The following is a 14,898-nucleotide window of genomic DNA, read 5'->3' on the forward strand; positions in this document are numbered from 1 at the left end:
GGTACCAGTCTAATATACTCCGCTGCCTGTGCTAACCGCTGTTTGGAGTTTTGCAAGCGCAACACGGAAAATATCGAGAGTGTCCGATTCGAAGGTATCCAAGTTTACAAATTGAAAATAACTAGGCTTAGAGGATTATTCCATTATAAATCTTGTGGAAAGTATCATTGTCAGAGCTCGAACTCTGAACAACTCAAGATAATATATTTAGTATACTCTTGGACAGGGCTGTCGTGTAATAAAGTCTAATTAACTTACTACTTTGGAAATCATGATGCGGTGAGGAGTTTCAACGACGGTGTAAAATGGCGCTTAATTCAACTTTTCTACTGTGAGACGAGGATAGTGTGTTGTAGGTTTGTTATTATAGTTTAGGAATGCATGTATTAACTACCGTACGTTTACATGTATATATCTAGCTAAGAATCCTTTTAGAATGTACGATCTATCAGTCTGTGAAACCTTCGAGTTACCGTTCTCAAGTAAGCAGCTCGACAGCTAGTATGCCTAATGAAAATGGGGTTTACGATGTAAACAATCACACGTCTGATCATGGTACCCATCATTCTACGATATAGACACTGGGAGACTACATTTTACAAAATGCAAAATACCGTTATTGTATTGGCTTTGGATGTTGTGCTCCTTTTTCATTCGGGTAGAGATGGCATCGTCATTACGACAACTGGACTAGGCCTGGGCATTGTTCCACGAAGCGACTATCGTAAGCCAGTGTTAAGTATCGGAATTACGATCACCTTAGCGGTAAGATTGCTTTGTGGAACGGGGCCCTGTACTGGTCACTGGCCAGTTATGGTCATGTTATTACCATGATTACTGAAATATTCTGTGTACAAAGTTGACTATGCAATTAACTGTGGTTTTTATGAAGCTATGAGCACATACGACTATTCCTGTGGAAAATGTTTCTCTAGATTTATGTTATGATGCGGCAATAGGGAATCAAAAAAGTGGAAATAGAGGTTTCCTATTGACCATGTGTACCAGTCATCGCCATCGTCTTAACAGCACATGATCACACATACCATTCAGTTATACAAATTACATTTTCTGTTTTCTCTGGTATCCCACACAGTTTTAAGAATTTTTGCATTAAATAAGAAATGATCTTATCAATTTGTTGTCTGCAAACGGACGTAAACCAATATTCCCCAATTCCCGAAATTTTGGAATTGTATTTTTTAGGAAGATATGACAGAAAGATAGTAAGCAATGGCAGAACTGAATGTGCATCATCGTGTTGTTAGATTTTGTTTACTTGTGAATTAGTCACTGTACACATGTCTTTTCTAAAGGTGTATTTGAGAATGTTGTGCAAGGTGATATGGTTTGTTTTTTAATATTTCCTCAGAAGAATCAGTTTTTGTTCATCATTTTGGGATAATTATTTTTCTCTTATAATTAAAAAGAGCCAAAGTACAAGGAGACATGATCATGTGCGCTATAACAGTAAGTTGTTAATAATTGGCCTTGGTGATAAATGGTTGTTAGTCAGTGGTGTAATAAACTACCGTTTTGCCCTGAACTGTTAATGTTGAATCATGAGGATGCTTGCCTGCTCTTCACTGATATATATCCATCTCACTGCCACCAAAGATATTTGTGATGTTTTGGGAATATTTCTTGAAAATGTAGAGGTTAAACATGAAATATACCGTGTACCTAGGTTTCATATAATTTCTAGGTCATTGGCTAATTGTGTTCCAAAAGGTCCAAAGCATATTTTTCAATTTTGTTAATGGTACTGTTGAATATCCTGAAAAATATGTCACCATGTCAAGGCATATAGTGAATATGTTTCAACAATCCTATTTGGAAGGATTAATGATATGGTGATTCAATCTGTAGTAACTTTAAGTCACTGAACTGTTGACACTAGTGATCATGGTAATCCCCTTATCATACTGAGATAGCTACTGGTTGTACCTAATACATGTAGGTATATGTACAAACTCTGTCATTTAACATGTCAAAATAAACAAACCAGACAGTGTGTGTTATTTTAATAGAACATTTGACCAACCACAATTTGATGTGCTGGTCCTTAGGTTCAAATAATGGTAATCACTGTGACAAAACAGAAAGCACCTTTCATGGCTCTAAATGGGTAATAATAATTGACTTCATAAGTCAGTAAGTTATTGATTATCATGATTTTTGATAAACATTGAACGTTGACCAGGAAGTTGGTATGGTTGGAAAGTATTTTCATGTGTTGGTGTTTTTATGTGAAACTATTAGGGCTGGGACGAGTCCAAATTTACTACCCGGGTACCCATCCCCCTACTACCCGACCCTACCCGGGTACCCACTGTAGGTCTCAAGAGATACGAAATGTCCGTTTGGGATTTTTTTTTTACCACAGCACTTGCAAAACATATTTAGATACATGTATTAAACGATCTGGTCATGCATACACCGAAGTTGACTTAAGTTCTACCTTTATTCAACCATATGAAATTTCAGGAGGAATGGGTGAATAGTCAGAAAGAAATGCGAACATTAGTGACTTGTAGTGTAACCATAGAGTTCTAGATAATTATTGTCATTAAACTATATATCACATGACTAACCACGGGACAGGGTAGTCCTGTAGGTACCCGGGTCCTACTCAGTACCCACCCGATCCTGGTACCCTTGTTACCCGTTCCAGCCTTAGAAACTATATACAGTGACTGCTTGCGACAAAATGGCATGTTTACCAGTAGAGGACGTAACGTGTACGCAAGACGGCTCTCCCTTCTCGCGTACAAGTGACCACCTGAGAGGTTGTCACTCGTATGCGTGACGGTCTGTCAGTGAACCATGGATTTCTGCATGTTGCACACAAATGTCTCTACAAGTGTTATTTGTGAAAATAATAAAACAGAATTACGTAGAGTCATTGATCATCATACTAGTTATCGTATGACATGAAAAAAATGTCATAAAAAAATAATAAACGGTCAAATTCGGAGAAAAATGTGCCAAAAATTTATGATGGGCATGCCAGAAACCTATGATTGTGGGTTCGAATACCGGTTCGCCCCGATTATGTTTCTAGGTTTGTCAGCACCATACCCGTGCTCGTGGGTTTCACCAAAGTGGTAAACGTCTGAGACCTGCATCACTTCGGGCTTTCCTCCCACATTAAGCTGACACGCCGTGATATAACTGGAATACTGTTAAAAGCAGCGTTAAACCCAACTCACTCACTCACTCACTCACTCACTCACTCACAGTTTGGAAGAATGATGTTGAATGATGAATAAAATCTCACCCTCGTGTCTTTTGATATCAAATATATCACCACTCATTGATATAAGTTGAAACCTCGGAGTTTTTCCTCTTTTATCAGACCCGTGAAGATGCCGGGGTATAATAGGTCTTCAGCAACCCATGCTTGCCGTAAAAGGTGACTATGCTTGTCGTAAAAGGCGACTAACGGGATCGGGTGGTCAGGCTCGCTGACTTGGTTGATGCATGTCATCGATCCGAATTGCGTGGATCGATGATCATGATATTAATCAATGGATTGTCTGGTCCAGACTGGATTATTTACAGACCGCTGTCATATAGCTGGAATACTGCTGAGTGTGGCGTTAAACAACAAACCAACCAACCACTTTTATCAACTCGTGTTGATGTATTGATATCAAAAGACACTCGGTTAGATTCTCTATTTTTCTATATTAAAATATGGTGCTGTTTTGTTGAAGTTCATGAATATATGATATGATTATTAGTTAATGTCCAATCTCTCTGCAGTGTAACGATGTCTGTGAGCAGCTGCACCACAGCAGAGTCTGTTACCATGGAAACAGATGAGATAATGTCAAGCCAGTCTTCCCAGAAACGGGCTGAATATGAAACACAGTACTTTGGTTTCACACCCAAGTCTTTCAGCAATGGAGGTGAGTGAGCGTTATAGCTCAGTATCACCTGGTGTCTTGTGATACGATATGTATCATGATACGGACTCATGATACGACTGGTATCATGAAACACCAATACAAATAGTAATCTCTGAAATACAACTCTTAAACGTCTTGCTGCATACACTTATTATCTTAAAAACAAAAACTTGTTTTAAAAAAACAAAAACAAGTAGTGAAGAACAAAACAGTTTTAGATAAAGGGATGGTTATGAAATGTAATAAAGTGCGTCCTCTGCCGCCACATCCTCTTGCCATGGCCGTCGTTCAGCCATGCTTACAGGTGGCGTTATGCTACTTTTGCTATATTGGGTGGTAACTCTTATCAGTTCCTGTTTTATTTATAGTTTATTGCGATCTCACAAACTGATGATTCAATTATTGTCTACCCGAGTCTCGATGATATCGATGATATCGTAGGTATCGGTGAACCGTTACAGTCCAAGTGCACTTGGTGAAGAAAAAAATGCTTTCATATTAAACATGTCAAAAGTGGCGAGTGAAGAAAGTTTTTCATTATTGTTGGTGAGTGAAGAATTTTCAATAGTGCTTCCATACTACCAGTAGTCAGTAAAACCTTTGATAGAGTGTATAATGCTGTCAATGACTACATGCTTCTTGTGCTGTTTGATACAGTGTATAATGCTGTCAATGACTACATGCTTCTTGTACTGTTTGATACAGTGTATAATGCTGTCAATGACTACATGCTTCTTGTACTGTTTGATAGAGTGTATAATGCTGTCAATGACTACATGCTTCTTGTGCTGTTTGATACAGTGTATAATGCTGTCAATGACTACATGCTTCTTGTACTGTTTGATACAGTGTATAATGCTGTCAATGACTACATGCTTCTTGTACTGTTTGATACATTGTATAATGCTGTCAATGACTACATGCTTCTTGTACTGTTTGATATAGTGTATAATGCTGTCAATGACTACATGCTTCTTGTGCTGTTTGATATAGTGTATAATGCTGTCAATGACTACATGATGGACGGGCTGCAGGCAGTGGAGGGCTACATGAACACTGAGGTAGGTGCCGATTGGCAGTGGCTTGTTTATTCCTTCCTGCTGCAGCAAGAAATCACTTTTGATGAGAGGAGGGTGAGCTGGCCTCTTGACCAGTGTTTGAAATGAAAGGGGTTCCTGAGATCTTCTTCTCTGATATATACATGATATGGGTGTTGTTTGTTATGTTACAGTAAGGAGTGAAGTGTTGTTTCCTATGTTACAGTAAGGAGTGAAGTGGTGTTTCCTATGTTACAGTAAGGGTGGTGTGTTGTTGCCTGTGTTACAGTAAGGGTGAAGTGTTGTTTCCTGTGTTACAGTAAGGGTGAAGTGTTGTTTACTGTGTTACAGTAAGGGGTAAAGTGTTGTTGCCTGTGTTACAGTAAGGGGTGAAGTGTTGCCTGTGTTACAGTAAGGGGTGGTGTGTTGTTGCCTGTGTTACAGTAAGGGGTGGTGTGTTGTTTCCTGTGTTACAGTAAAAGGTGAAGTGTTGTTGCCTGTGTTACAGTAAGGGGTGAATGTTGTGCCCGTGTTACAGTAAGGGTGAAGTGTTGTTGCCTGTGTTACAGTAAGGGGTGAATGTTGTTTCCCTTGTTACAGTGAGGGGTGAAGTGTTGTTGCCTGTGTTACAGTAAGGTGTAAAGTGTTGTTGCCTGTGTTACAGTAAGGGGTGGTGTGTTGTTGCCTGTGTTACAGTAAGGGTGGTGTGTTGTTTCCTGTGTTACAGTAAGGGGTGAAGTGTTGTTGCCTGTGTTACAGTAAGGGTGGTGTGTTGTTTCCTGTGTTACAGTAAGGGGTGGTGTGTTGTTTCCTGTGTTACAGTAAGGGGTGGTGTGTTGTTGCCTGTGTTACAGTAAGGGTGGTGTGTTGTTTCCTGTGTTACAGTAAGGGGTGAATGTTGTTGCCTGTGTTACAGTAAGGAGTGAAGTGTTGTTTCCTGTAATACAGTAAGGGGTGAAGTGTTGTTTCCTGTGTTACAGTAAGGGGTGAAGTGTTTATTATGTTACAGTATGGGGTGAAGTGTTGTTTATTAAGTTACAGTATAGAGTAAAGTGTTGTTTGGTGTGGTACAGCAAGGGTGAAGTGTTATTTCCTGTGTTACAGTACAGGGTGAGTGTTGTTTCGTGTGTTACAGTAAGGGGTGGTGTGTTGTTTCCTGTGTTATAGTAAGGGGTGGTGTGTTGTTGCCTGTGTTACAGTAAGGGTGAAGTGTTATTTCCTGTGTTACAGTACAGGGTGAGTGTTGTTTCGTGTGTTACAGTAAGGGGTGGTGTGTTGTTTCCTGTGTTACAGTAAGGGGTGGTGTGTTGTTGCCTGTGTTACAGTAAGGGTGGTGTGTTGTTTCCTGTGTTACAGTAAGGGGTGAATGTTGTTGCCTGTGTTACAGTAAGGAGTGAAGTGTTGTTTCCTGTAATACAGTAAGGGGTGAAGTGTTGTTTCCTGTGTTACAGTAAGGGGTGAAGTGTTTATTATGTTACAGTATGGGGTGAAGTGTTGTTTATTAAGTTACAGTATAGAGTAAAGTGTTGTTTGGTGTGGTACAGCAAGGGTGAAGTGTTGTTTCCTTTGTTACAGTAAGGGTGAAGTGTTGTTGCCTGTGTTACAGTAAGGGTGGTGTGTTATTTCCTGTGTTACAGTACAGGGTGAGCGTTGTTTCGTGTGTTACAGTATGGCGATGTGATATCACCAAGTCAAGTGAATGAAGGAGTACAGAAGATGCAACAGAACATGGCCAAACAAGTGGACAAGGCCTTCGACACACTCGAGGTATGTAGCCCAGTGCTTCACCCATCATTCAGATTTTCCTCCACACCGGAATACAATGTGTCAAGGCCATCAGCCGCTGTCCTTAGATGATAGTCAGCATTGTTAGGCCCCGAGTCTTACCGTTGGACCACGAGGGCGAGTTATCCAACACTATTACTAGACATGTCCAGACTTATTTTATTGCCTCTATTGTCTTGATTGTAGGAGACTTTAATTGTTATGACTTTACATAACCACAAACAGGGCAGTTGTAAGTACAGGAATGTAACAGCTGACAACATCGTATCCCAATTGCATATATGATATTGAGTGAGTGCGTATGGTTTTGGTAGCTTTAAGCAATATTCCAGCAATATCACGGCGGGGGACACCAGAAATGGGCTTCACACATTGTACCCATGTCGGGAATCGAACCTGGGTCTTCGGCCTGACGAGCTAACGCTTTAACCACTAGGCTACCCGACTGCCCCCTTATATGATATTGAATATGATAAGATAACACTTGTTATAAAGAAAGGAAATTTGGGTAATATCAGCGCAAGGTTTTCCCGCTTGTTGATTTTTATTCATGATGTCCATCAACGGTTTTTCTGGTCCAGACTAGATAAGTTAGAGACCAGGGCCCCGTTCCTCAAAGCGATCTTAGCGCTAAGGTGATCGTAAGTCCCATACTTTAACATAGGCTTGCGATCATTGTAGCGCTACGATCACTTTGAGGAATGGGGCCCAGCATCATACATATTGCTAAGAGTGGCGATAAACAGTAAACAATAATCCTATTGATGTTTAAGGGTGCCATTTGACTTTTAAGTTTGCCAACTACACATGCTAGAAGATCGAAAGAGGGTATTTTAAATTATGTTCACAATGTATTGTAACGCACCTCGGTAGCATTGTTTGGATTATTCACGAGTTGGGCCTGAACAAAAGCGTGTAAATATTTGAATATCGGCAACCCCAAACAAGTTATGGCTAAACAAAGTCGCCAGGTAAAATTTTGTGTTAAACACACAAATGTATAAACAACAAAGATTGAATTACTTTACAATATTTTAATAGATCTAGCACTTATAAACTTTCTGTCTAAACTATTGCAGTTATTATAGTTACGATTACGCCTACTTCTAATTTACAACATTTGATATTTACCCGAAAGTGATGGAAGGTGATATCTGCGACCCAGCTTTATGCCAAAACAAACATGGATCCCTCCCCCTTGCACAATGACGTTATAATCAATTATCAGGGGGCTCGGGTGGCCCAGTTGTCTAAGGCGCCGCGATTCGCTGTGCAGAGTTGCGTCCATTGGGCACACCAGAAACCTATGATTGGGGGTCGAATCCCGGTTCGCCCCGATTATGTTTCTAGGTTTGTCAGCACCATACCCGTGCTCGTGGGTTTCACCGAAGTGGTAAACGTCTGAAACCTGCATCACTTCGGGCTTAAAGTAAATAAAAATAGTTGCAAGGTATTTTTATTAAACCGAATGTGATTTCTACTCTGTTAATAAATTTGCCATTTACATGCTTACAGCACTGGAATCTTGATTTTCCCTTTGTCATTGGCACTTTATACAAGGTATGTGGAACCTGTATATAATTAATGATTATTGATGCACAGGCATATCTCTTCACCAACATCTTCTGTATTCCTGAAAACACTGTTCTACGTGAGGATCAAGTAAAACAAGAGAAGCTGTACACAGAAGATGACGAGAAGAAGATAGACAGAGACATTGAGGAATATACACAGAAAATACTTGCTGTGAGAAATCATGAAACGACAATGCTATGAGGGTTGATTGATTAGTTCTAAGCCTCACAAAGAAGGGATTGTGTATTAGTGAAATCTTTTGTTGTGAGCATTACGTGCCATAGAGGTATATCCAGCAATAGAAACTAACGACCCGTGAAGATGCGGGGTAGAATAGGTGTTCAGCAACCCATGCTTGCCGTAAAGGTCGACTATGTTTGTCGTAAGAGGCGACTAACAGGATCAGGTGGTCAGACTCGCTGACATGGTTGATGCATGTCATCGCATCCCAATGCTGTGGATCGGTGCTCATGATGTCAATCATTGGATCATCTGATCCAGACTCGATTATTTACCGCCGTCATAGACATAGCTGGAATATTGCTGAGTGTGGCAAACAAACAATAGAAACAGACTAACAATAGAAACTAACAGTTTTAGTCCACAAGTCCATATAATGATAACACATAGCAAAACCCTTAAAAAGGGCATATTTCTAGTCCTTAACTATTCGGCAGGACTATAGGACTAATTTCTATCGCTATTATATCCGCAAAAACTTGAGTCAGTTAACATGGTTAAGCAAATTGTTTTGTTGTCTAAGAAAAAAGTCAGTCAAATAAGCCATGTCTGTGACCTTTGCAAAATGGACTAACTTAGCGAGAGCAAGAGTGGCAATACAATTTGCATTGCAATTAAGACAGAACAATCAGAACAGTTTGTTTTGTTTGTTGTTTCACGCAGCACTCAGCAATATTCCAGCTATATGATGGCTCAATCAGAACAGTCCAGGAATCGGTGACCAACTTCAGTTACCAATTTCATGCATGTTGTGTCTTAATAGACTGTCTTTTATGCTCAAGACTAGACGCTATACTGATGACTTGTATGCTCAAGACCAGACTCTATACTGATGACGTGTATGCTCAAGACCAGACTCTATACTGATGACGTGTATTCACAAGACCAGACTCTATACTGATGACGTGTATGCTCAAGACCAGACTCTATACTGATGACGTGTATGCTCAAGACCGGACTCTATACTGATGACGTGTATGCTCAAGACCAGACTCTATACTGATGACGTGTATGCTCAAGACCAGACTCTATATTGATGACGTGTATGCTCAAGACCAGACGCTATACTGATGACGTGTATGCACAAGACCAGACTCTATACTGATGACGTGTATGCTCAAGACCAGACTCTATACTGATGACGTGTATGCTCAAGACCAGACTCTATACTGATGACGTGTATGCTCAAGACCAGACTCTATACTGATGACGTGTATGCACAAGACCAGACTCTATACTGATGACGTGTATGCACAAGACCAGACTCTATACTGATGACATGTATGCACAAGACCAGACTCTATACTGATGACGTGTATGCTCAAGACCAGACTCTATACTGATGACATGTATGCACAAGACCAGACTCTATACTGATGACGTGTATGCTCAAGACCAGACTCTATACTGATGACGTGTATGCACAAGACCAGACTCTATACTGATGACGTGTATGCACAAGACCAGACTGTTAGCTGATTTCTGATGATTGTTCATCTTCCCGAGACAGGGGGGTTAACTGAGTTTAACAGTCCAGTTTCCACCCTTGCCGAACTAGACTGGAATTCCTGGGCTCAATCGTAGCGCCACCACTGGTTATTACGAGCTATGTCCCTTCTAAACCTCTCCTATGGTCCAATCAGATTCCACCTCTTGTATCACTTGCATTTGCTTCAAACAAAACAGCGGCGCCCAGTCAAAACAATCTGATCAATAATCAAGATCTATATTGTGATAAAATGGGTCTTACATCGTGAAGTGTACCCAATCACGTGAGCACCTTGATTAAAAACATGAAAAGATTTGGAAAATATCCGTTGGCAACCAGTTGGCGGTGCACATGCTTTGCAAATCTTGCAATCAACCGAAATCTGCACGAAAGTTTACGAACCGGATTTCGATTTTGTCGCGCGATTTTGATTGGACTATGCATAGACTCGTTAGTCCAGCCAAAATCTAACTCCATAATACCAGCCTAGTTCGGCAAGGGTGGAAACTGGACTTTTATAGTCAGTTAATTTTCTTGCCTCGGGTTATGCTAGTGGTTATGTCTAGAAGGACTTCCAACTGTAATAATGTGGTATGGAGATGTGTGCTGGCAGATGGTAGAGATGCTGTGGTGATGGTGGTGTTCCCTGCAGGTGAAGTACGCCAACACCTGTCTGCAGGGGGAGCTGGAGGACATTGACCAGGCCCAGGCCCAGATGGACGGCATGCTGAAACAGGCCCAGGACATGCACCAAGTCCTTCGCCAAGCTGGAGGTAGTCATCACATGGGGGCTAGTACCTCTATATATGTGACTTTGTTTTGTTTTATTGTATGCTGTTTTTTTATTTTAGTTTTTATTCATGTGTATGGGGCATAAAATAATAAGCAACAGGAGATCGCATAATATTTATTCCATATTGTTACGATATGTTACCATGGGCGGATACAGAGAGGGGTGCGGGGGTACGCATCCCCCCTTTTTATTTCGAAATTTTTTTTATTTCTGTATAAATTACCACCAAAGACAATAAATAGATCTTAATTATGCACCCCCCCCCTTTTCAAAAAAGCTGTATCCGCCCATGGGTACATCCATCAAACTAGAATGTGTATTTCTTAAAAACTTAGTTGAAAACTGTCAATGTTCCCTTCTTTACATTTTAGTAATTTTGTACCCTTACATGTGAGCAATATTTGGGATGCTAGTCAGTGTTGTCACAAAACAACCCATCCATGAAACAGCCACTAGCTGCCCTGCTCTGGGTGCCAATGTACAAAATAACCTCAGTGTTATGCCTGTCGTAATTCTATGTCATGGTATAGGAGTTACGATCAACTTCACGCTAAGATCGCTGTTCATCGGCACCCTGTTACCACTCTCTTACACTGTCTGAGTATCAATCTGTATTCTGTACAGCAAACCCAGGATCAAAATGTTGATTTTTCAGGAATAATTTGGTGTTTTCTGATGTGGCTGGCAAAAAAATTCAGTTTGACAATGTTTGCCGCACTTGTTTTATGGTGTCAACCAGTGTCCGAAATAACTGCTAGTCTGCCTGCACGTGGCTGGTGACTTTTCTGTCGTGCTGCATGAAATCTTCCTCCACCTGCCCGACTGTCTGGCAGATAATTTTAAGATAATTTAGCTACGTTTTCAGTGTTATTATATCTCCTTGTGGATTCTCAAGTAACTGTTTGCAATATTTCAGCTGAATCAAGACGTAATTTGTCACCTGGCCAACTGTCTTGTTGTGATTTAAAATTATTTCAAACACTGGTATCAGCCCCATATACCCAGTTACAGGTGTGTGGGCACGGGTGGCCCAGTCATCTAAGGCGCCGAGTTGCTTCCCTTGGGCACGCCAGAAACCTATAACTGGGTTCGAATCCCGGTTCGCCTCAATTATGTTTCTAGGTTTGTCAGCACTATGCCCGTGCTCGTGGGTTTCACCGAAGTGGTAAACGTCTGAGACCTGCATCACTTCGGGCATGCCACGATATAACTGGAAAACTGCTAAAGGTGGCGTTAAACCCAACTCACTCACTCACTCACTCACTCACTCAGTTACAGATGTGAAGGACAGCCTGGTGTATGGTGCGAACCAGGTGCTGAAGAGAGTGGACGTCCTCAAGGGGATCCAGGTCGTGTCAAACAAGGTGATGAAGATTCTTGCTGGTCCTCAATGATTGAAAAGCTCCCATGAAACCGAACATGAGATATTGGTAACATGGAACTGATTTTTTTGGTTGTGGAAGAAGAATTTGGTTTAATCTAAATGCTGTGTACACCATGTTGTGTTTGAAACCCACACCAGTGATCATGATAATACATGTCATCTTTCAGTAGAGACTCAGGGGCCCTGATGGCATTTGCAACATGTTACCTATGATTTGGTTGGTTTGTTGCTTTACGCCACCCTCAGCAATATTCCAGCTATATGACGGCGGTCTGTAAACAATTGAGTCTGGACCAGATAATACAGTGATTAATATCATGAGCATCGATCTACGCAATTGGTATCGATGACATGCATCAACCAAGTGAGCGAGCTTGACCACCCGATCCCGTAAGTCGCCTTTTACGACAAGCATGGGTTGCTGAAGATCTATTATACCCCAGATCTTCAATAATAAATTTGAAATATAATCAATGTATTATTTAGTGTTATCCACAACCAGCATGTAAAACATACTATAATATGATGCCATGTGTCGAACTATAATCAGATGCCGACCAAACTGACATCCATGAATAGAAGCAAGTTTTTTTATACGGCTATGAATTTTACATAAGAAGTTGTTGATGGAATCATTCATGCTTCATTGCCAACTGGAAATGTATAGAAGTAAAATGTGTGTGTATGATAATGACTGATGATTCACCATGTCACAAGACTATGTGGACCTATGGGTCGGATTACATTGAACTTGGCAGCACCGAGTGGAGAATTTAAATGTTTGCAGTAATACAACAAATTTATTAATTCTGAAGGGGCACATGTGTACCAGTCGTCTAGGGCACGATTGGCTGAGTTGCAACTGTTGTGCATGCCAGAAACCTATGATTGTGGGTTCGAATCCCAGTTCACCCGGATTATGTTTCTAGGTTTGTCAGCACCATACCCGTGCTCGTGGGTTTCACCGAAGTGGTAATCGTCTGAGACCTGCATCACTTCGGGCTTTCCTCCCACATTAAGCTGACACGCCGTGATATAACTGGAATACTGTTAAAAGCGGTGTTAAACCCAACTCCCTCACTCACCCATTAATTCTGAAAAATCCTCACTGATCCTTTCTCTGTTTCAGAGCACTACAAAAGAAGAGGAAACCAAGAAGACATGATACTGTCTCTGCCTACAGTGTATGCCATCTCTCCAACTACAAGGAAACATGTCAAACTGTCTCCAAGACACAGGCGTCATTCTTCACCATGGCAGCTAGTTTTCATGAACTCCACTGCTTAAACAAATCATACTTCACTGCCAATACTCAGAATATTATTACAGAGTTATAGCTGGGATTTTCAATGACAGCCATAAGGTGCAGGCTATTTGGGAAATACATGTACATACTATTTTGTCTCGAAATATAAACTTTTTGTGCTAAGCTGGTCCTGTTCAGCAAAAATACACTTTATGTTTTGAAAAACGAAAACTGAAAATTGTTATCCATAATACCCCGAGTCTGAAATTCTTAACAGATTTTTTTCTGTAAACATTGAGCTGAATATCAGACACAGAGAATGCACATATACATTCCCAAACTGGGCATGTTAAACTTCCCTACTGTGTCCACAAGGGCCTCAGTAACAACTGATGTCAATCACTGGATTGTCAGGTCCAGACTCGATTATTTAGAGACCGCTGGAATATTGCTGAGTGGGGAGTAAAACAACAAATAAACAAACAAACAAACTAACGACTCTGGGAAACTGATGGTTGGTCAGAGTGTCCCATGTCTTTGTGAACTGCAGCTATTCAGGTGATAAATAAACATGCATGTACTAACAGTGCATGACAAATTTAAACATGATTTCTTCAGTGTTACTTGTTATTCCTCTCCTTGCTAAATAAGTAAATCATACTTTGATGATTTTTTAAAGCCTCTAATAGGCTTTGTTCCTGGTAATTTGCTGGGAAAATGTTGGCAGTCCATAACAGTTTTGGACAAATTACATTTGTTTGGGACCCGTTTAGATTTTGGAGTAGAATCGGTCTTCAGCAACCCATGCTTGCCGTAAAAGGTGACTCTGCTTGTCGTAAAAGGCGACTAATGGGATCGGGTGGTCAGGCTCGCTGACTTGGTAGATGCATGTCATTGATCCCAATTGCGTGGATCGATGCTCATGATATTAATCACTGGATTGTCTGGTCTAGACTATTATTTACAGACCGCCGTCATATAGCTGGAATATTGCTGAGTGCGGCGTTAAACAACAAACAAACAAACAAACAAAACATTTGTTTGGACAAATATTTGTAAATGTTTTTCACATTAAATGTATTTTGTCTCCAAATCAAGCTGAAATATGTTAACTAAATTTTGTGTTGACTTATTATATTTCATCTCATTTGTCAATATGTCACATACATACATGCAACACTTGCATGAGTCAAATGATCAGAACAAAAACTGATTTTAAAGGCCTTATATATATGCCTTGTATAGACCACAATAATAGTATAAGAATAGGGACAGATGTGTGGTTCCCTGGTGCCACATGGTCCATTGTACGGCTGACAGGTCACAACTCCGGCAAAGTTAAGCAACATTGGTCGTAGACAGTCCTTGGATGGGTGACCGTGTTCTGCAGCTTGGCTCATGCAAGTTTCTAGGGCATCGGTCCAGTCCCACACTG

At 40.7% G+C, this 14,898-nt stretch overlaps 2 protein-coding genes across 4 annotated transcripts in view; one reads left to right on the top strand and one right to left on the bottom strand.

The window, feature by feature from the left end:
• The window catches only part of LOC139448567 (mitochondrial fission 1 protein-like), a 168,828-nt gene that overhangs the window by 137,502 nt on the left and 16,428 nt on the right, over nt 1-14,898 (bottom strand). The window lies entirely within an intron of this gene.
• LOC139447997 (protein MIS12 homolog) lies at nt 37-14,332 on the top strand. Of its 3 annotated transcripts, none has more exons than XM_071229494.1 (8): nt 37-94; nt 3,769-3,914; nt 4,908-4,975; nt 6,620-6,718; nt 8,339-8,482; nt 10,693-10,813; nt 12,106-12,197; nt 13,347-14,332. In XM_071229494.1, the coding sequence occupies exons 2-8, from the start codon at nt 3,776-3,778 to the stop codon at nt 13,380-13,382; spliced, it is 699 nt and encodes a 232-aa protein (XP_071085595.1). In that variant the 5' UTR covers nt 37-94; nt 3,769-3,775; the 3' UTR covers nt 13,383-14,332. The 3 variants fall into 3 exon arrangements, with proteins under 3 accessions (XP_071085595.1, XP_071085597.1, XP_071085596.1); XM_071229496.1 differs by lacking the exon at nt 37-94 and adding an exon at nt 105-356; XM_071229495.1 differs by lacking the exon at nt 37-94 and adding an exon at nt 105-352.

This window comes from Haliotis cracherodii, unplaced genomic scaffold (genome assembly GCF_022045235.1).
Source record: "Haliotis cracherodii isolate W230 unplaced genomic scaffold, xgHalCrac1.p SCAF_7, whole genome shotgun sequence".
Classification (NCBI taxonomy): domain Eukaryota; kingdom Metazoa; phylum Mollusca; class Gastropoda; order Lepetellida; family Haliotidae; genus Haliotis; species Haliotis cracherodii.